The 22625-nt window shown below is 51.0% G+C and overlaps 1 protein-coding gene across 4 annotated transcripts in view; it reads left to right on the forward strand.

The window, feature by feature from the left end:
* Positions 1 to 22326, forward strand: part of MOCS1 (molybdenum cofactor synthesis 1) — a 33983-nt gene extending 11657 nt beyond the window's left edge. Inside the window, exons 4-11 of one of the 4 annotated variants that reach the window (XM_018038896.1) lie at positions 11524 to 11688; positions 14041 to 14102; positions 14394 to 14505; positions 14917 to 15029; positions 15510 to 15620; positions 18023 to 18143; positions 18636 to 18698; positions 20841 to 22326. In XM_018038896.1, coding sequence (XP_017894385.1) covers positions 11524 to 11688; positions 14041 to 14102; positions 14394 to 14505; positions 14917 to 15029; positions 15510 to 15620; positions 18023 to 18143; positions 18636 to 18691 — 740 coding nt within the window. In that variant the 3' untranslated portion in view covers positions 18692 to 18698; positions 20841 to 22326. The remainder of the gene's footprint in view (positions 1 to 11523; positions 11689 to 14040; positions 14103 to 14393; positions 14506 to 14916; positions 15030 to 15509; positions 15621 to 18022; positions 18144 to 18635; positions 18699 to 20840) is intronic. The other 3 variants (XM_018038895.1, XM_018038893.1, XM_018038894.1) reach the window with 3 other exon arrangements.

Consider the following 22625-nt stretch of genomic DNA (forward strand, 5'->3'; position numbering starts at 1 on the left):
TGCGGTCAAAGGTGAGTGATCGCAGGCCCCGCCTTTGAGGATCCCAGCCCACTGGCAGGTGTAGTTCCTGACGACTGCCATCTAACACAGAGTTCAGTGGCTGTGGGGGCTCTGAGAAGGGGCCCAGGGACCCCTGCTAGCTCTTTCCTCCCTCCTGCCCTGTAGCCAGCTCCCTGCAACCCCCACTGGTCACTTGACCTGGAATCCTGGCATCCTTCCTGGGCTGCACACACTGGCCAAGGGGAGTTGACTTGACCCGCCCTGTTCCAGGCCATTCCTCAGGGCCTGACTGGCAGACCAGGTTCCAGGAAGGGGCCAGACCTGGCTGGCTGCCCTTGGTCAGGGTGCTGCCTCTGCTGTCTGTCCAGGGCCTGTGGGTGAGCCAGAGGGTGGGGATCACTGTTGGTTAGAGAGGGCTGGCTGAGCACAGTCAGGGGGGCACAGACTCTCCTTGCATAGGAGGAGGCCAGGGAGCCCGGAAAGGTGGCCAGCTGCGTTTCCACTCTGGGCTCTTCTGCCCCCTTGCCGTGTGAACTTGGGCAGGTTCCTGCCCCACCCTGGGCTCAGTGTCATGATCTACACAGTGGTTGCTTCATGCGCCCTCCTGGTCTGGGTTATTGGTCCCGGCTTGGTAGTGTGATAGTCGAGGGTTGATCACCACATAGATGGTGGTTTGGACAAGGAACTGGCTACAGTGACCTACTTTGAATGATGGATCTCTCTCTTCAGTGGTGTGTATTGGGGTGGGGCAGGGGGCACTGTACCACTCCCCTGCTCTCCCCCAGCCCTCCACCAGTGTCCTGAGACAGTGGCAGTCACAGGGCCTTGAATTCCTGTGCTGCTGTTTGCTGCCACTTTGACATCTCCCAGCCCAGCTCCTTTGATTGGCAGAGGTACTTATTCAGAGTAAAACTGCCCTGTAGGGCAGGGTAAGTGGGGCTAGTGAGGAAGAAGAGCTAGATGGAGGGGAGGGGGCAGCAGGCAGAGCTGAGATGTTCACAAGCACTTGTCCCCTACCCTCCAGATGAGGGTTTTTAGGGGCCCCATCCAGGGGACAGAGTGAAGGGGTGGTGGGTTTCACTAAGTCAGCCGTCTTGGTCTCTCTGGGTGCCTGCTTGAGGCTGTCAGCCCTGGGACTGGTGCTGCAGAACTCCCCCTGAGAAGACAGCTCAGCTTGGAAGCCCCTCCAACAATCCTGAGCTGATCCTGCACTGCTCCTCCTGGCTTGTGTATGAGCAAGTTCCTCCCGTCTTGTCGTAGGTTTAGGGCAGTGCTGTCCCACAGAACTTCCCAGGATGATGAAAACGTTCTATGTATTGTCTGATACCGTAGGCAGCCTCGGGCTTCAGATGCTGCTACTGTGACTGAGAAACTGAATTTGTAACTTTATTACAGTTTCACTGATTTAAATGCCCACGTGTGGTTAGCAGCTGCCACGTTGGATGGTGACGGTTTGTGATTTTCAAAAAAAAGGAAGCATCAAGTAGGCACACCTTACTTGATGATGCTTTGCTTTACTGTACTTCATAGATACTGCGTTTTTCTACAAATGGAAGGTTTGTGGCAACCCTGCATTGAGCAAGTCTATTGGTGACGTTTTTCCAACAGCATCCGCTCACTGTGTCGACATTTTATTCTCACATTTCCAACTCTTTTGTTGTCGTTACATTTGTTATGGTGATCTGTGATCAGTTATTTTTTAAAAAATATTTATTTGGCTGTACCAGGTCTTAGTTGCGGCATTCGGGATTTTCAATCTTTGTTACCGCTTGTGAGATCTTAGTTCCCTGACCAGGTATTGAACCTGGACCCCCTGCCTTGGGAGCTTGAAGTCTTAGCCACTGGACTTCCAGGGAAATCCCATGTGATTGGTTATTTTAGATGTTACTACTGCAACTCCCTGAAGGCTTAATAGGAGTAATTTTTAGCAGTAAAGTATTTTTTAATTCAAATATGTACATTTGCTTAGACTAATGCTATTATTGTACTCTTAACAAACTACAGGGTAGTGTAAACATAATTTTTTTTTAACCACACAGGCTTTCTCTAGTTGTGGCCAGTGGGGGCTACTCCTGGTTTTGCGGTGCACGGGTTTCTTATTGCAGCAGCTTCTCTCATTGCAGAGCACGGACTGTGGGTGCTTGCACTCGGTAGTTGTGGCGCACAGGCTTAGCTGCTCCGTGGCATGTGGGATCTTTCCAGACCAGGGATAGAACCCATGTCCCCAGCATTGGCAGATGCATTCTGAATCACTGGACCACCAGGGAAGTCCAGCGTAACTTTTACATGCACTGGAAAACCAGGAGACTCAGTGTGACTTGCTTTATTGTGATCCTTGCCTTAGTGCAGCGGCCTGGAATCAGCACCACAGTATCCCCAAGGTATGCCTGTAAATACACGTCCTGCGATAGTGCTGGCAATGTCTGCAGGGCACTTTTTTTGGCTTCTGACTTCAAGACTGACTTGGCGTCACATGACAGCTTAGTTGGAGAATCGCTCAGTCCTGCAGGCTTTCCCTTTTTGGTTTTGTTCTTCCATCCTCTGTTCTGTTCTTCCATTATGTTGAAGAAATGAAACGTGGAGCATCCAGGTCTCAAAGCTTAGAACCCCTGGTAAGAGGCCTGATGCAATGAAGAGGCATGAAAGATTTTTGAAACAAGGTGAAGTTTTTTAAATTTAGTTTTGATGGACTCTAGTTACATAGAATTTTAGAGTAAATCCTGATCCTAGGTTCATTAAATAATCTCATTATTGATCCATGCATGGCCTTTTTCACTTTATTTATACAAATGTATTTACATATTTTGATAATGCTATGAATTCCTAAGGAAACCCGCTACCTCATCTTTTTTTTTTTTTTTTTTGAAGAATCAGAACCCTGGAAAAAACCTTTGACCACCTCTGTGGACTTCACTACCTTGTATTTCTCCTTCCTAAGAAAACACTTTTAAATGCCTTGTCTATCACTTCTTTGCTTTTTAAGAATGAGACAGTGTTCCAGAATTTTTAAGTATTGTGCTGTGTGCGGTCCTTCAGGAATTAGTCTTTTGACGTAACTGAAATTCACAGATGTCAGCCTGAGTTGCGGTTGGTTTCTTTCATCTCCTTTTCTCTTCGTCTCCTGTTCCATTATGTGAATATACCACACTTCCTGTTAGTGAACGTTTGGGTTCTTTCCAGTTTCTTGATGTTATAAACAGTGCTGCTTTAAACACTTGTATTCTCGTTCAAGATGTAACTGCATCTTGGTGTACACTTTTTCTAGGAAAGGAATTGCCAGGGTATGGAATATGTGAATGTTTAACCTTGGCAAACAAGTTGGCATTGTCTTACAGTGGCTGTACAACTTTACACTCTCCCTAGCAGTACCTAAGTGTCTTTTGGATCCTTCCCAACATTCAGTATTATCATTCTGGACTTTTTCCAGTGGACTGTGTATAAAATGCCATTTTATTGTGGTCTTGCTTTGTACTTCCCTGTTTAGAATGAGGTCAGGCGTCTTGTCACGTGTTTATTAGCTATATATATATTTATTTATTTTCCTGCGTCATGCCAGATCAGGTCATGTGCTCATTTTTCTGTTTGGTTTTTCATATTGGTAGGGTCCAAGTTTTTGAGATACATTGCAAATATCTTCTCCCAGTTTGAAAAAACAAGCCATCCTTTGTGTAACAATTTTTTTGATCAGTAGTAGTTCTTGAATTTATTAGTTCTGTCTGTTATGGTTAGTGCTTTTTGTACTTAATGAAACGCGTCACTCAAGGTCAGAATAATGCCTATGGTTTTACTAAAATATTTGAAGTTTTGTTTTTGCATTGAAGTCCTTAGTTAATCTGGGGGTAACTTCGGGGAATCCAGTTTCATTCTTTTTCATGTGAATAGTCACTTTTTCTAGTTCCATATTGAATAATTCCTGCTGCTAGGTCACTTCAGTCGTGTCCAACTCTGTGCGACCCCATAGACGGCAGCCCGCCAGGCTCCCCCGTCCCCGGGATTCTCCAGGCAAGAACACTGGAGTGGGTTGCCATTTCCTTCTCCAGTGCATGAAAGTGAAAAGTGAAAGTGAAGTTGCTCAGTCGTGTCTGACTCTTAGCGACTCCATGGACTTCCTCCATAAATCAGCTATGTGTGCATTGGTCTGTTTTGAGTTTGTTTTATTCTATTTAGTTTGTCTTTCTGTATGCCAGTATCACACAGTTTTAATCTCTATGGCTTCATAAGTCCGTTATCTGATAAGGGAAATCCGTTTTAATCTTCAACAGTGCTTTAGCTAGCTATACCAAGCTTTGTCCACGAGAATTTTAGAATCTGATTACCATGTTCCCTGGAAAATTCTTTGGGGATGTTCCTCCCCCCCACCTTTTTTTCTTGTGTTTAAATACATAGAAAATTCACCATCTTACTGGTTTGGGCTGTTCTAAGACCCATAGCAGGAAAGCTATGACAAACCTAGACAGTGTGTTGAAAGGCAGAGACATTACTCTGCCGACAAAGGTCCATATAGTCAAGCTGTGGTCTTCCCAGTGGTCACATACGGTTGTGAGAGCTGGACTGTAAAGAAGGCAAAAAGCCGAAGAATTGATGCCTCAAACTGTGGTGCTGGAGAAGACTCCTGAAAGTCCCTTGGACAGCAAGGAGATCAAACCAGTCAATCTTAAAGGAGATCAACTCTGAATATTCACTGGAAGGACTGATGCTGAGCCTGCAGCTCCAGTATTTTCGTTATCTGATGCAAACAGACAACTCTTTGGGAAAGTCCCTGATGCTGGGAAAGATTGAGGGCAGAGGAGGAGATGGCTGGATGGCCTCACCGATGCAATGGGCATGACCTTGGGTAAACTTTGGGAGATGGTGGGAGACAGGGAGGCCTGGCATGCTGCAGTCTATGGGGTCACAGAGTCGGACACAACTGGGAAACTGAATAAGAACCTCATAGAAGTGAAATCCTGTAGCATTTGGGGTTGTGTGTGTGTGTGTGTGTTATTGGCTTTTTTCATTTAGCAAAGGTCCTCAAGATTCATTCTTGCTGTAGCATATTGAAGAATTTCCTTTCTTTTTAAGGCTAAATAATATTCCGTTGGATGAATGTGCTACATTTTGGTAATTTATTCATTGATCAGCTTGGGTTGCTTCCATGTTTTAGCTATTGTGAATAATACTGCTGTGATCATGGATATACAGTTATCTGTTTGAGACTCTACTTTGAATTCTTTTGGGTGTATATCCAGAAGTGGAGTTTCTGGGTCATATGGTAATTCTGTTTTTAATTTTCTGAGGAAATTCAGCACTGTTTGTAGGGAAGTCAGCTTCCCAGTTGGCACTAGTGGTTAAAAAAAAAAAAAACCTGCCTGTTAATGCAGGAGATACAAGAGATGAGGACTTTAATTCATAGTTTTATTAAAGTGTAATTTAATTATATGGCCAGAGAATCTTATCTGTATGAAACTTATCCTTTCACATTTATTGAGGATTGCTTTATGACCTAGTATATTAGCAATTTTTATAATTTTTTTTTCAAATTCTTGAATAGCTTATCCTTTAATTATTGCATAAAGAAATCTATATTTGTTTATTGGACCCAGCTGGTTAATTTTCTTGCCTAAACCTTTGGTTATGTCAGTCTGTGCTGACTTTCCGTCTGCGTGGCCTGCCAACAATAAATAAGTGGGTGGATTTGTTGGTTTCTCTCAGAGGTCCTATTGCTTTTTATTTTATCTATAGTTGAGGTGATTTTCTTAGGTTCATGTGTGGTTAGAATTGTTATGTCTTCTTCATAAATTGGATCTTTTATCACTAAGTAGTAGGTCTCCATAATGATATTTTTGGTCTTAAGGTTTATGGATTTGATTTTACTGAAGCTTTATCAGCTTGCTTTGAGCTTTCATAAGATTATTTTATCTGTTTTCATCTATTCATTTTTAACCGCTAGGTGTTCTTGTTCTTTCGGTATGTCTCTTCAAATAGCACATAGCTATTACTTTGATCAAATTTGACAATCTTTGACTTTTAACTGGCAAGTTTATTCTAGTTGCCTTTGTTGTAATTATTGAGATAGTTGGACTCATCTCAACAGTTTTTAAAAATCTGTTGTACTTTTTTGTGTTTTTTCCTCCTCCTTGGCTTTTAAATAAATGACCCGCCGCTTTTCTTCCAAACAAGGCAAAAGCTTTAGCACACTCTTAGGCCTTTGCTTTTTTTTCAACCTTCCCCACTGTTATTGTTGGTGTTTTCTAGAATTTTACTTTCAGGTTATTACGAATAGTCTGCCCGTCTGTATCTCTTGTCAGCACCCTCCCTTTCTTTTTAAGATAACTTTACCAAGTATTTGATCTTGTGTAAATGTGCATTTCTTGCAGTATCTCTTGGATTTGTTTCTCTTCTTATATGAATGTTTTCGTTGTGATGGTTTTTAATGGTGACTCGAATATTGATGGTGAATCTGATTAAATCTGATGTGCCAGGTGGTGTTTATAATGTTTTAAAGCAGTTCAGTTCAGGTCAGTCGCTCAGTCGTGTCTGACTCTTTGCGACCCCATGGACTGCGGCATGCCAGGCCTCCCTGTCCATCACCAACTCCCAGAGTTTACTCAAATGCATGTCCACTGAGTCCGTGATGCCGTCCAACCGTCTCATCCTCTGTCGTCCCCTTCTCCTGCCACCTTCAGTCTTTCCCAGCATCAGGGCTCTTCAGATGAGTCAGCTCTTCACATCAGGTGGCCCAAAGTATTGGAGTTTCAGCTTCAACATCAGTCCTTCCAATGAATGTTCAGGACTGATTTGCTTTAGGATGGACTGGTTGGATCTCCTTGTAGACCAAGGGACTCTCAAGAGTTTTCTTTCTCCAACACCACAGTTTTATAATATTAAAGTAGTAATTTTATAATATTGTTTGAATGCATACACAATTTTGTGTTCAAAGTCTGTTCCTTCATCATGTTAAGAATCTCACTGCAATGTCTCCTTAATCAGCCTGGCTACTGGGAGAAGTCTTACATCAGTCTGGTTTTTGCTGTTGGTGATATGCTCTTCTTCTTGGGATTGAGTGTTGCTTTTGTTGTCTACTTTCCTTAAATTTTACCTAATATGTCTAGGATAAGCTTTTCCTTATCTGTCCTGTTGGCATTCAATGAAATTTTCCTGATATAGGGAATTTTTTTTTCCCATTATTCTGTTCCTTCCTTCTCCCAAGTTTAATTTTTTTTTCTTGGACCTCTATTTTGATGTGACCCATCTGCTTAGATCCTCCACTGTTCGCAAATTATATTTTAGTGTCTTATTCTCCTCCTCTTTTTGCTAGAAGAGCCCTTCAGTCTTACCTTCCAGCTCATCAGTTTTTCCTGTGTGGATGTTACCATTTATCTTCTTGTGTTATTTATTTCACAATAATGTTTTTAGCTACTGCTTTCCCTTGTTCCCTTTTACCATGAAAAATTGTGTTTCGTTTTGTTCATATCCTCTGTTATTTGTTTTGTTGTATTTATATTTCTCTTACAGTCTTGGTCTGTTTGATTTTTTTTTCTATTTATATGAATGGAGGGTTGGGGTTTTTTGGTTTGTTTTTGTTCGGGGAGGCACTAGATGTACTTCTCAAGGGTCTCCTTGGTTTAGCCAATAAATTTACTGCCCCGAGGATATGCGCTATTCTGTATGACACTACTTCACCGGGAAAGGTTCAAGGCCAGATCGTCGTCTTTGTTAGGCCCAGAGAGCTCAAGATGCCAGAATATCACAGTTATTCACTCATGTTTGTAATCTTCCCCACCAGGGACCAGCCTAACCCTAAACCCTAACCCAAAATAAGTCTCTGGCGTTCTCACTAAGTAAGGTCTTGATATTGTCTCTACTCAGGTCACTGACACTGCCTATAATGGTGGCCAGACTCACTCCCTGTCACTGGTCATAACTATAGCCTTGATGCTTGCCCCAACAAAGGCCCTGACAATGTCCCTGATAGCCTCAAATGCCCCTCACTATCCCCCTAATCCTGTCCCTAAATAAGCCCTTGATGCTGCCCTAACTAACAACCTGCCTCTTACGAGGGCCCTCAAGTTATCTCCAACAGAGGCCCAAATATTGTCCCTAACTAAGGCCCTGAGGCTGGCCCTAACTAATTCCTGACTATGGCTCTAACTCATGCCCTGATGCTGGCACTATTAATTCCCTGCCGCTGGCCCTAACTGAGGCCCCGAGGCCCTTCCTAACCAAGCATGCTAACGTCAGACTGTGCAGGTTGTGTGCTGTGCAACTCCAGAAGATGCTGTCCACCTAGAGCGTGATGAGAACGGCACCTCCTGGAGCGATGTAATCCTGGAGTGATGTAATATGGTGGTCCAGCAGGCCTTCTGCCCTCGGGGAGAAGCAGGTTGGAAGGAAGCAATGACCCTCAGTGGGCTTTGGAGGAGGGAAGTGGAGGAATGGATGCCTGAAGCCAGACGGTCTCCCACTGTGGTCTTCAACTCACAGCAGGACGTTGACAGCTGCCCCCCACTGCACCACACCCCCTGCCTCCCCCGCCCCCACCTGACCTGCAGTGAATTCCTGAGCTAGTTCTCTGGTGCTCCTATCACCAGATTCTTCAGTAAGAGGACAAGCAGTTACCATACTGAGGCATCAGTGCATAAGGGCAGAGAGAAAGCTAACCTGCCCACCCCCCACCCTCGCTGGCTTTCTCTTAACTGCTTTCATCGGCCAGTCCCCTTCAGCTCCACACCCCCTTCCCCGGACCAGCTCAAAAGGGACTGTCCATCATCCTGTGAGTTTCTCAAGATTTTTTTTTTTTTAAGTTCCTAGATTTCTGTGTTTCTTCAGGGTTGATTTGTTGAAGGGAGCCAAGAACTACTACCAATTTTTTCACATTGGCAGAGTCCCCAGAGTAAAGTTCTTCTCTTTGTTTTTAAAACAACAACTTTTATTTTTACACTTTCATTTTCTTATTGCAAAAGTAATACATGTTTATTTCAGATAAGCAAAAATAATATCACTGCTGCCCAACTGAAACTGCTGTCAACATTTTGGTTTGGCGACCCGCCTGTCTTTTTCTCTTCTCACCCTAATTTTTAACCTGCCCTCTGGACTTTGTGTATTTCCCAACATCCTGACATATTTTGGTACAGAGTCATTTTTAGTTGCGTGATATTCCATCATTTAGACAAAGCATAATTTACCAGTTGTCTATTTTTGACATAGGGGTGCCCTTTTCTCCACATCCTTGCCAAGACTTGTTATTTCTTGTCTACTTGATCATAGCCATTCTAACAAATGTGAAGTGATATCATTGCTCGTTGATCAGTACGCATTTGTCGATGAATATCGTTCACATCCATGATTATTGGTTGGTTTTTTTTTTTTTTTTTTAGTTTTTTGGTTTTATTTAGATTCCATGTTTAAGTGAGATTATGTGGTATTGGTCTTGTCTGTCTGACTTATTTTCATTTAACACAATACTCTCAGGGTCCATCCATGCTGTTGCAAATGGCCAGATTTCCTTCATTTTATGGCTGAATGACATTCCATTGTGTGTGTGTATACCACATTTTATTTATCCATTTATCCATTAATGGACAAGTCTGGGTTATTATAAATAATGCTACAGTGAACATGGGGTGCATATATCTTTTCAAGTTAATGTTTTCACTTTCTTTGGATAAATACCCAGAAGTGAAATTGCTGATCCTAGGGTAGATCTATTTTTATTTTATTTATTTATCTTTTAATTTAAATTTATTTATTTTAATTGGAGGCTAATTACTTTACAATATTGTATTGGTTCTGCCACACATCAACATGAATCCGCCACGGGCGTACATGTGTTCCCTGTCCTGAACCCCCCTCCCACCTCCCTCCCTGCACCATCCCTCCAGGTCATCCCAGTGCACCGGCCATCTTGGCACCGTTTTCCACAGGGGCTGCTGCTGCTGCTGCTGCTAAGTCGTGTCCGACTCTGTACCAGTTTGCATTCCTACCATTTTTCAATCAGATGGTTGTCTTTGTTTTTGCTTTTGTTTTTTTTGATGCTGAGGTGTATGAGTCCTTTGTACATTTCGGATGCTAACCCTTCATCGTATGTATCATTTGCAGATACCCTCTGCAGTTCAGTAGGTGGACTTAAGGCCACCATTCCCTTTGCTGTGTGCAGGCATGTTCCTTTGATGTAGTCTCACTTACTTATTTTTGTTTCTGTTGCCTTTGCTTTTGGTGTCTAATCCAAAACATCATCACCAAGATCAATGTCAAAGTAAGCCCCTTTGACTCACTGCCTGTCTCCTCTTGGGAGTCCTGTGGTTTCGCATCATGATTTAATCCATTTTGAATTGAGTTTGATTTCTGTGTGTGACATGATAGGGTGGCCCAGTGTCACTCCTCTGCACTTGGCTATGTAGTTTTCCCCGTCCTTTCCTCACTGTGTATTTCTGGCTTCCTTGTTGGAAATTAGTTGACCACACGTGCATGGGTTTATCTCTGGACTCTGTTCTGTTCCGTTGATCCATGTAGCTTTGCTTATTTATTTGGCTGCTCTGGGTCTTGGTTGCAGCATGCGGGATCTTTAGTTGCGGTATGTGGGATCTAGTTCCCCGACTTGGGATTGAACCCAGGTCCCCTTCACTGGGAGTCTTATCCACTGGACCACCAAGGGAATCCCTCACGGGTCTTTTTTTATGCCAATATTATACCATTTTGATTGCTACAGCTTTGTAATATAGTTTGAAATCAGTGAGTGTGATGCTTCAAGTCTTGTTCTCCTTTCTCAAAATTGCTTTGACTGTTGAGATTCTTCTGTGGTACCATACAGGTTTTAAGATTGTTTGCTCTCTCTCTGTGAAAAATGCCATTGGAATTTTCATAGAGATTGCATTGAAGCTGGAGATTGCTTTGGGCTAGGATGGCGCATTTTAGCATCGTCGATTCTTTAACCCCTGAGCAGAGAACATCTTTGCGTGCATTTGCGTGGCCTTCAGTCCCTTTCTTCCGTGTGTCGTAGCTGTCAGTCTCTTCCGACTGTCTGCAGCTACTCAGATAGGGGTGGGGGAGGGTTGCCCCCACCCCCTTCAGCTGGCTCAAGTGCTGCAGCCTTGGGGTAAAAGTTGCGGCCATCCCCCTGCTGGTGGGGATGGTAGGGCGACCAGCACACACAGCTCGTCTGTATACAGTTCCCTAGAAGGCAGCCTCCCTGCCACGCACAGGGCCCCCGCTTCTGCTCCTTGTCTAGGTGCCTGCTCAGCTTGGTGCAGGCTAGCTTCCCTCCCACTTTGTGCAGAACCTCCTCCTCTGCGCTCTTTGGGCTCTGGTCTCCTGAATCCAGCCGGTCCCATGTGCACTCTAGCAAAGGGAACGCTCGGTGTTTGATCTTTTGGTTGCTTCTTTAGATTATTGTTTTTATCCTTATGTTTCTTGTTAAGCTAAACCTGGTCAGTAGTAGTCCACAGAGAGCTCGTTTTCTATCCATCTTACAGTTTCTCCTTTCAGCCCTTCTCCCTTCTTCACCAAGAACAAGCAGGCTGATACCCCTCCCTGTTCTCTCTCCAGCCCAGCTCCGCCGGCTGGAAGGGCTGAGGACCATCGGTATCACCACCAATGGCATCAACCTAGCCCGGCTGCTACCTCAGCTTCAGAAAGCTGGTCTCAGCGCCATCAACATCAGCCTGGACACGCTGGTACCTGCCAAGTTTGAGTTCATCGTCCGCAGGAAAGGTGATCAGATGGGGTTCACCGTGGAGGGTGCCCCTCCCAGGCCCTCGTAGCATGGGAGCCATGGCAAGTGTGAGGGCCCTGGTCTCTCCCTCTCTGTGTCTGGGCTCTCGCAAAGCCTTGACGTTTATTCCTCCCTCCTCACTCTTGCAACATGTCCCTCTTCTGTGTGGCCACCCCCTTGAGGACAGTTTAGGGTCAGATGCTAATGAACCATGGTGAGCAGCCTTCCCTCTTCCCTGCCCAGCACAGAAAGTGTTCCCAGAACACAGAACGTTCCATTTTAAAACCAAGACAGTCCCTGGCATGCTGGGACAAGTTGTGTACCCTGTAGTGAGGTCTGAGGAAGTGTGGGGCAGCCTGGGGGGTGGAAGCCGCCATCCTAGATGCCAGGGACAGGGCCAGCGCTGCCAGGTGGGGGGGTCCCCCAGCACCCAGGGGTGCTCGCTGGGCCCCTCCTGATGTAGCAAGCCTCTTCCATCACCCCCTGCAGCCAGCACACCCACGGCCGCCTCCTGCCAGGCTCCATCAGGGAGGGGCCGGGCTCTGGGTCTCACTGGACTGGCACCGGCTGTCCATGAGCCCTGGGTTGGGCGGGAGGTTCTGTAGAGGGTCGAGCGCCCTTTGATTTGGGAAGGGCAATACACTACGGAGACTGCTCTGGAGGGTCAGAGAGATGGCTGGGGAGATCTGGCTCTCCTTCCCCTTCTCTGGAAACAGCCCGGAGATCTCAGCCCCACCTCCTCCCCCTACCCCACCCCCGGCGTGTGACTTCCTGTTTATACCCAGCAGTGTGCTGTGGAAGCTTGGGGCAGTCTTTGCTTCCTGAGAAGGGCCGCTCTGGGCACAGTAGAAGGACAGACACAGGACGCTGCTCTGCCTTATAGACTACGAAGGGCTGAGAGTGTGATGCCAGGGGACCACCTTTGCTGGCTGTGTGGTGTCAGTTCCGGCCTTCAGAGGGGACGAGAGAACTCTCTCTCTAGGGCTGTCTCTCCTAGCAGGGGCATACTGGGAGGGCTTCAAGGAGGAGGCATTTCTGCTGGGCCTTGAGGGATGGGGCATTCGAATCAAGGGAGCTTACTTTGACGTGGAGCATCAGTTGAACCTGCAGGAGCTCTGAGGCGGGAAGGTGGAAGGTGTAATTGGGAGCTTTATTCGCACCCGCCTACCTGCTATCGCCCACCCGCAGACATACACATCTGCACACCCCCTGCCTCCTTGACTCCTTTCCTGGAATGAAGATTGGAGACAGAAGATCCTAACGTCAGATCTGCCCTCCCACTTGCACCTCTGTGTCCCCGGCCTCCTTTTGGAGGGAGAGTACTTTGGAGAAGAGGGAGCTTTCTAACGACACATTGTGTAAATGCTGCCCAGTCTTTCCTTTGCCGTCTCCTCCTGCCGTCTTGGGGAGGGCATGGCAACTCACTCCAGTATTCTTGCCCGGAGAATCCCATGGACAGGGCCGCCTGGCGGGCTATAGTCCATGGGGTCGCAAAAGAGCCAGACACAGCTGAGCAACTGAGCACTGCCGTCTTACTCCAGAAATGCTGCAGGGAAGCCATGGAGGCCGGCTGGGGGCAGGGGAGGGTCTGTAGGCACCTAGATGTTTGGATGCATGAGTGAGCTGGGGCAGGAGGAGAAGGCAGCCTGGGACCACATTCACTGCATTAACCACAGAGATGGGTGAGACTCACATGCACGGGACGTGCTCACCAGCCCGGCCTGGGCCTCCTAGGTGCTTGAGAACGTGAAGAGTGGGTGAATGGATGCACTGGGGAGGACAAAGTGCTGTGAGGGAGTTGGGGAGCCTGCATCCTGAAGGATGAGTGCGAGCCGCCCCCTCCCTCCCCCAGCCCCGCTGGGCACTGCCTGTCTCCCTGGACCTCGGTTTCTTCCTCTTGACCATCAGTGGGTTCATCTAGATCTGGGTCCCCACACTACAGCCCACCAGCCAAGTCCAGCCCCTGTGCCTGGCTTTTTACAGCCTGCGAGCCAGGAATGGATTTTGCTGATAGCATTTGCCATGAATTTAATGATAAGGAACATTCGCCATGAATCCCAATTAAGCGAAATATTGTCCCTGCAAAAAGAACTTCATTTTTCCATTCTATTTGCAGAGCTGTGTTATAAGTTATACTCAATTATTATCATATTCTGAATTTAGTTAATGAAGCCTTTATGATACGTGTCTACATAATGCCCTTGATTTTGCCTCTTGGCCTACAGAGCCTACAATATTTACCCTCTGGTCCCTGGACTCTGGTCTCTGAGGCTCTGGCGCTTCACTGTGGGTGTGAGATCGGGGGAAGAGGGAGGTGGTGCCTGGACCCTTGCTTCTCTCCCTGCCCACAGGCTTCCACAAGGTCATGGAGGGCATCCACAAGGCCATCGAGCTGGGCTACAGCCCCGTGAAGGTGAGGACTTCCTGCCTCCTCCAAGACAGGCTCCATCCCTGGCCGGAGCAGCTGCAGGGCAGCCCCCACTACCTTTGGCCCACTCCCTCCAGCCTTGCCCCTGCTCCCCACAAGAGAGAGGAGAAAACCAGTGACCCCATGGGATCTTCCACCCCATGGAGAACTGGGGGAGGGCTGCAAGGAACGGGACCCTCGGTGGAGAGCCTTAGGGAGATGCCAGAACCAGCCCTCCGCCCCCGGAGAAAGAACACCGCAGGGCTAACCCTCACGGTTCCCTCATTCCCCGACAAGGTGAACTGCGTGGTGATGCGAGGCCTGAACGAGGACGAACTCCTGGACTTCGTGGCCTTGACCGAGGGCCTCCCCCTGGACGTGCGCTTCATCGAGTACATGCCCTTTGACGGTCAGTGCCACAGGGCAGGGTGGGTGGGGGAAGAGGAGGCCAGGCCTGTCCGCGGAGCCTGACCAGGGCCTTACTGAGAGCACAGTGGGGGCCTGCCGAGGACCCTGGGAAGGGCTGAGTGGGCAGGCAAGGTTTGGCCACCCCTGTGGATGCTGCTGACCTCAGACCCCCTGTGCACGTAGAAATTTCTCCATGGGTGGTGGGGAGGGGTCTGGCAGGCACCAGGCCCATGGTGGGGATTGGAGGCTTCTCATGGAGAGTGTAGGTGTGGTTCCATTCCCCCATTTCAGGCTGAGCCTCATGCCCTCCTGGCCCAGAGGCAGAGAACTGGTTCCTGGGTTGCGGGAGGGTGAACTTGAAGCCCTGGCATCCCCATTGCGTGCAACTCAGTGGCTCCCACCCCCAACGCAGGCAACAGGTGGAACTTTAAGAAGATGGTCAGCTATAAGGAGATGCTGGACACCCTCCGGCAGCAGTGGCCGGAGCTGGAGAAGCTGCCCGAGGAGGAATCCAGCACAGCCAAGGTTGGGGGCAGATGGAGGGGCTGGGGCTGGGAGGAGGGTCATGCCACCACCCTAGGACCCTCGGACGGGAGAGCTGGCAGGGGCTGCGCTGGGGTCGGAGTCAGTGATACAGGACAGTGCTCTTTAAGCGAGAAGTGGTTCAGGGCCATCATAGCGGACTCCCTGCTTCACTTATAGAAAGGAAGGCTTAACATGGGTTAAGGAGCTTGTCGTGGGGCACTCTGGAGTAAGTGGTGGAGGGGAGCTTGTCTGGCCCTTCCACGTGGCCGTCTCTGGTTGTGCTGCCCCCAGGCCCCTGAAACTTAAGGAGCCTTCATCTTGGGCAGGCCAGGTGCGGGCAGAGAGCTCAGGGGTTCTGTTGTTTGAGGGTCTTGCGGGCTGCTTTCTGCGGGGCTCCCACGGAGAGGGAACGGTGTCAGGTGTGATGTCATGGGGGGAGAGCTGGCCCACCCCCATCTCCTCCTTTGCACCCGCCCACAGGCCTTTAAAATCCCTGGTTTCCGAGGCCAGGTCAGCTTTATCACGTCTATGTCTGAGCATTTCTGTGGGACCTGCAACCGGCTGCGAATCACAGCTGACGGGAACCTCAAGGTGAGTGTCTGTTCCCCTGCGGGACCCCTGCCCCTTTGCGCTCTGTATGTGTCTTCCCAGCTGTGCCCCCTGATTGGAGGCACGGCTCACAGGGTACACGGGAGTGATGGTGGAATGGTGTCAGGTTTGGGGGGATGATGGGAGCAGCACATGGGGGTGAACTTGTGGCTCCCATGGAACTGTCTCCCTGGTTCCGTCGTTGCTTGGGTCCCTGAAGTAGCTTCTGCTTGATTGGGAGCCCCTCTCCAGGACTCAGTGCTGTGGAAGGTAGGGGGCCAGGCAGGCAGGGATCAATGTGCCTTTTGCCCCCAGCCCCTACCCCGGCTGCCCTTCCCACCAAGCCAGGGGCTCATCCCTGAAACCACATCCCTTCCTCATGTCTAATCAGCACACGCTGTGCTGTGCGTTCAGCACTGGACACAGGGGGTGGAAGGGAGGCGCAGACAGGCCCATTTCCTATGGGCACAAAGGTTCCTTCTGAGACCAAGGAGCTAAGGGTGGTAGCATGTGATTCTTTGTCAAATGAGCGCTGGACAGGCCTCCCTCCAGGTGTGGGGAAGGAGGCATATCTGAGGCTCACCCTAATTTGGGCCAGGGCAGATTTCAGTCAGCTCTGGGGAGACCACGTGGAGGGCCTGAGCACCCCCTTGAAAGGTGCAGAGTGTGTCCCGTTGACAGTAGGGTGCTGTGCAGTTTTTTTTGCAAGGTGGAGGTCGGATGCCCCATTCGTATTTTAGGAAGAATCACTCCCAGCTTGAATTTGGAAATAGACAGTTAGATGCCATTTAGTGATGTTCCAAACATGTTAAGAGTTTAGGGGAAAGTGGGAAGGAAGAGAGAAAGAACTTGGAGATGCAGGTGGAGGTGGAGAGAGGGGTGCCCGGGTGTCTGGTGGGCTCTGGGACCTGCTTGGGGGCGGGGGTGCTGGTGGGTGGGCTTAGACCATCAAGGTGGGCATCAGAGCGGAGCTGTGCAGCAGACTGTCATAAAGCCAGGGGCTGGATTCCCTGGCGTCCAGTGGTTAGGACGCCACACTTTTACTGGAGGGTTAAGGGTTCAGTCCTGGTTGGGAAACTGGCTTGAGGGTGCAAGAGACCCATAAACTCCGACATACTGCGTGGCGTGGCTCAGCCAAAAAGAAAAAAACCAAAGGCTTATCTGGGCTGGAGGCGTAGGACTGACTGGGCTGTAGATGAGAGATGATGGCTTTGTCATTCAGCCTCCTGCCGCCGCCCCAGCCCCAGGAAGTGAAGCCAGGATTCTGAGCAGAATGTCAGAAATAGGCTGTTTATAGTGCACGGTTCAGGGGGCCTGTTAAGGAGTGTTGAGGCACTGGATGAGCTGCAGCAAACTGCTGTCCCACCCCTGGGAGGAAGGGGGCCCAGGGGAAGATGGCGTACCTGGGGCCCTGGGAGAGCTGGAGCCTGGCAGAGTGGCTGCCTGGCCGGGGCTGTGGGTGGAAGCTCCACTGCCGAAGTGCCCGGCCTCTCCCTCCTCTCTCCTTCTGACTTCCCAACAGCCAAATCCCCAGGCAGAAGGCAGCTGGAGGCCCCCCAATCCCCCCACCGGCTGCAGAGAAGGGCAGAAAGTGGCGCTTCGGGGCTGCTGGGGAGCAAGGAAGGGCACCAGCCCACACGGGGAGGTGGCTGTGCCTTCCGCTTAGCTCTCGTTCACATCCTCTCCAACCATCTCAGTTTGTCAAAGATGCTTTGCTGCCTGTGTCCAGAGCGCCGTGTACAGAGCTGGCACTTAGTAGGGGCTTTATATGGCTTCGTGGGAGGCAGTAGGTATCTCGCTTTGTGGGACTGCCCCGTCAACCCTGAGCCCAGAAGCAGCAGAGCGTTGAATCAAGTTCGACCCCAGGATGCCGTCTCCACCAGCCCTCTGCTGATCATCCGCCAGTCAGGGACCACAGACAGAGTCGGGGCAGGCGGGCAGGGTCCAGGAGCGCAGGGACAGGGAGAGGATGGGGGGGAAGTGGTCTGTGTGTGCCGGTCTCCCAGGAGACCGCTTGGACGCGGCTCCCACTCTCTGGGATCTGTTCTGGCAGCCAAGAGGCCATTCCATGGACTGTCTCAGGAGAAGGTTCGAATCTAGATACTGATGCGCTGTCTCTGTTGGCAATTAATTAAGTTTTTAAAGCACACTCTACACCCTGAAAGAAGCATGACTGGAAGTCAGACACAGGCCTTGTCTGGTTTTGTCTTCCTGCCCTTGCAGCCCCTCTTGACTACTCCATCTAGCACCTTCCACCTCTCATTGCAGGAAATCTTGCTTTGAGTCTGACCAGCCATGGGAGGCCCTCCTGCTCAGCCCAGGGCGGGGTACTCCTCTAAGAGTGGGGGCCAGGGCTCAGGATTCAGAGGGTGTGTTGGCCTCACCCACCATGTGACCCTCTCCAGGTCTGCCTCTTCGGGAACTCAGAGGTGTCTCTACGGGATCACCTGCGGGGAGGGGCCTCCGAGGAGGAGCTGCTGAGGGTCATCGGGGCTGCAGTGGGCAGGAAGAAGCGGCAGCACGCAGGTAGGGTGCAGGGAGGCCGGGCTGGGCGGCGAGTGGGCTGTTGGCAGCAGGAGGGAGGTCTGTGCTTTGGGGGCAGGAGGATCGGGGCAGCCTGGGGACCCCGTGTGGTCTGTGCTCTCCATCACTCCTCTTGGACCTCTCAACTTGGGGGTGCAGTGATGCTTCTTGGCACAGCAGAGCCCATGAGAGACAGGGGAGCCCAGAGGCTCTGGGGCCGTTCTCATCGGGTGGGGGAAAGAGAGGGGTGTCATGGCCTCAGTCATCCCACACATTGTCTTCCACCAAGGCAGGGTCCTGGCACCCATGTGCGCTCTGGGCTCTGTCGTGGGTGGCCTTGCGGGTCCTGCAGGGGGTTTTGCTGGGGTGCATGTAGGTGAACGCGTGTCCCGCGGCTCTCACACCACTGGGTCCATCGTGCGTTTAGTGAACTCTCTTCCCTGCCCTTTCTCCCCCGTCCCGACTCTCCTCTCCTCACCCTTTCCCTCACCCCAGGCATGTTCAGTATCTCCCAGATGAAGAACCGGCCCATGATCCTCATCGGTGGGTGACCCATCAGTACGTAACCGCGCACTCTTGTCACTGGGGATCCCCTGGGGCAGGGCCCCTGCCATAAGGCAGCCCCCCGCCCCGATCCTGCACTTCATCCTGAGGTTTTCATCCTTCATCTTTTCCTGCCCCATCCAGCCTTTACTGCTGCTTTTCTTCCCTTCCTCGGCTCCCCCTCACAACACATCCCCAGGAGTCATCATGCTGTCTCATGAGAGATCAGGCTTGGGGAGTGGGGTGGCTCTAAGTTCATGATCGCTGCGGTAGTTGTCCCCTGAGAATGGAGTTTCTGGTTAAGACAGAGACCTGTCCTTGGCCCTGGCATCTCCCAGCTCGGATGCAGTCATTGTCTGTCCCTCCCCTTCCGCCCTGAGGGCCAGGCCACGAGTGTGTCTGGACCATCAGTGCCACTGGGCCGTGTGTTGTCATGTTTCTGTGCTGGGCAGCGCTTAGGCAGCTAAGCAAGCGCATGGCTCAGCTTTCTATGGAGGACGCAGCCAGGATCGCAGCTACCTAATTCCTGAACTCCCGGGAACTGAACATATGTGCCCAGGGTGTCTCTAGAAGGAAATGGCAACCCACTCCAGTATTCTTGTCTAGAGAATCCTGCGGACAGAGGAGCTTGGTGGGCTGCTGTCCATAGCGTTGCATAGAGTCAGACACAACTGAAGCGGCTTAGCATGCATGCATGCACTGGAGAAGGAAATGGCACCCCACTCCAGTATCCTTGCCTGGGGAATCCCAGGGACGGGGGAGCCCGGTGGGCTGCCGTCTATGGGGTCGCACAGAGTCAGATGCGACTGAAGCGACTTAGCAGCAGCAGCAGGGTGTCTCTCCTATGCATAGGATGCTTCAGGCAGAAACCCCTTGTTATTGAGCTGCATGTGGGCTCTAACCCTGGGGACCTGGCCGGTCCACAAGGAGCTTTAGGGATGCTGTCACCCGGCTGGCACATGCCCAGGCTAAAGCAGGGGAGGCCTTGCCCCCTTGGCCACAGGCAGATCTGGGCCCCTGAATCGTGCCCTAAGCAAGAGAAGGCAGAGAGAACAGCTAGGGGCAGGGGTTCTTTTCTTCAGCACGTGGAGCCGAGCCAGCCAGTGCCCTGAGGCAGCCCAGGGGCCACACCAGCCTCCCTCACCACAGCGTGCCATCGAGGGGAAAGCCGTGTCAGCTGTCTTCTGCCCTCACCTCCACACCCTCCTCCTCCTGTGTTGGGCCTTGACCCAGGCTGACACGCCTTGATGGCAGAGAGTGGGGGATGCCTGGATAACCACCCCCACCCTCCCACCGAGGGAGGTCGTATCTGTGACACTGACAAGCTGGGGGACCCAGAGCATGTTGGAAGGCTGGGAGTTGGGAGCCCTGATTGATTCACAAGGAGTAAGGTTAGTGTCAGGATATAGAGTAACTAGAGTGGGCTCATTTTTTATAAAACCGAGAGTTGTCCAGAACAGGGCCGCTTAGACTTTCACACGCACTTGAATCCCTTAGAGATCTTGCTATTTCAGACTCGGATTTGAGAGGTCTAGGCTATCTCTCTAACAGTTCTCAGCAGGTGCTGGTCCCTGGACCACCCTTTGAGTAACGAGAGCCTGCAAGGTGGTTCCCCAGGTCCCTGGGACCATGGGAAGCAGCCTGTTGCTTCGTGTGCACTTCTGATGTGCTTGAGATGTCATTGAAATAGATTCATTACTTCCCTTAGAATCTTGTCTGCAAAGCAGATGATTACTGTTAGCCCTTCCTGGAAAACTTGAAGATGAGAGTAACTAATTGATAATTCAGGCTGAGGCGTGGCTATAGTTTTAAGAAAATGAAGGGACAGAGTGGTCGTGTGATCGAGGCTCCAGTCTTCAGACCTTGCGTGGTGGCAGCAGGCGGGAGCTCCCCCACCCTCCACTGCAGGGCAGGTAGAGACCCCGACCCTTGCTCTCTGTACCTCCTGGTGAGGAAGCCTGCGTAGTTACATTCTGGGGGCCCCTTCTCTGTGGATCTTCTCTTTTCTGTCTTCTCACTGTGCTCTTGGCCCTTCATTCCACGTTCCCTGACATGAATGGGGGAGCTCGGGGTGGGATGGGGAGAGAGAGTCAGGGGAGGAGATGGTTTTGCAGAAGACCCTTTTGGACTGAGTCCCCTCTTCTGCCTTCATTCTAGAGTTATTTTTGATGCGCCAAGATTCCCCACCAGCCCTTCCAAGCACTTTCCGGAACTCTCTCCGTGTTCAGGTTCTGAGACACAGAGTGAGTTTCTCCAGCCAGATAGTGACTTTATGGAAAGGAGGCGGGGTCCCCCAGGCCCCTCTTGTTGCCCAGCAGTGGCTGGGGTCCAGCCTCCCTCAGAGACACTTCAGTTCCCACCTGGACTCAGATGCCAACCCAAAGTGCCTTAGCCCAACAGAGCCCCAGGCTCCTGCCGCCTCCTCAGGACCTCTGCCAGACTCTGAGCAACTGACCCATGTGGACACAGAAGGACGGATGGCTATGGTGGACGTGGGCAGGAAGCCAGACACAGAGCGGGTGGCCGTAGCCTCGGCTGTGGTCCTCCTGGGGCCTGTGGCCTTCAAGCTCATCCAGGAGAACCAGCTCAAGAAGGGAGATGCCCTGGCGGTGGCCCAGCTGGCAGGCATCCAGGCAGCCAAGCTGACCAGCCAGCTGATCCCTCTCTGCCACCACGTGGCACTGAGCCACGTCCAGGTGCAGCTGGAGCTGGACCGCGCACGCCACGCCGCGGTGATCCAGGCGTCCTGCCGGGCCCGGGGCCCCACCGGGGTGGAGATGGAGGCCCTGACCGCCGCTGCCACAGCTGCCCTCGCCCTGTACGACATGTGCAAGGCCGTCAGCAGGGACATCGTATTGGCGGAGATCAAGCTCGTTAGCAAGACTGGGGGTCAGCGAGGGGACTTCCATCGAACGTAGAGCTCCTGCCCCCGCTCTCACCCCCAGGCCGGCAAGGTCAAGCAATGGGATGTGGTTTCAACCCAAGGGAAAGAGGTCAAGTTCCTTTCACCAGTTACCTTCAGCCGGAAGGAACCTGAAGCCAGCCCACCCCTTCACTGCTGGATGACCTTCACTGACCTACAGGGTTTCCTGTCTTCCAAGAGGAAACCAGCAGGGCCTTCAGCCTTCCTGGATCCTAAGGTTGTGCCTGGGAGGGTTATCTAGCCATAACCACAGTGTGATTTGTGAACTTTTTGAGACAATCAGTCAAGCCCATGACCTCCACTTCTCGAGTGGGTTTTCTCTTCTCCTCCTTTTCCCGGGAGGAACAAGGGCTTATAAGCAGAGGAACCCGCTCTGAGGAAGGGAATGCGGCTCGCCCCAGAAATGGATCACTTCTCTTTAACTGCAGCCCCGGCCTCCCGGCTGTGCTGCCTCGAAAAAGCAGGTTATCCCCCTCCCATTGCCTGAGTCTGTCCCATCAGATGCGCAGGCTTCCAGCTTATCAGTTGCACCGTCCTGCAGCTTCTTCCCTTGGCCCCTCCTCCTCCTCAGCAGTATCCCCCGTGGGCCACAGCCCCGAGGCCTCCTGACCGAGCACACCTCCTGTACCCCTTCATCCTGGGACACACCAGGTGGGGAGGAGCGGTGGAGCTTGCCTTCACCCTCACTGCGCACAATAAAGCCACGATGCCAGCTTTGGAGATGCAAGAGTGTCTGTGCCCAGGGCACCGAGCCGTGACGCAAGGTCTGCCCTGCCGCCTAAAGCCTCGCCCCCTGGGGGAACAGGAGCCGCAGAGATGCTGGGAAAGGCGGGGGCATGCAGAGAACATGCTCTCCTCCCTGGGGGAGAAGAGAGGCTTGGAGTAGGAGGTATGGAGATGCAGCGTCTCCCGTAGCAGCGTCAGCTGGGGGCGTCCCAAGTGCCTCCCGTCAGGGGTGCAGTTAGAGGCTCCTGGTTTTCACATCCCCCCAAAACACGATGCGCTCGCTGGGTTCTCTC

The sequence above is a fragment of the Capra hircus genome, chromosome 23 (assembly GCF_001704415.2).
Source record: "Capra hircus breed San Clemente chromosome 23, ASM170441v1, whole genome shotgun sequence".
In the NCBI taxonomy this organism is placed as follows: Eukaryota; Metazoa; Chordata; class Mammalia; order Artiodactyla; family Bovidae; genus Capra; species Capra hircus.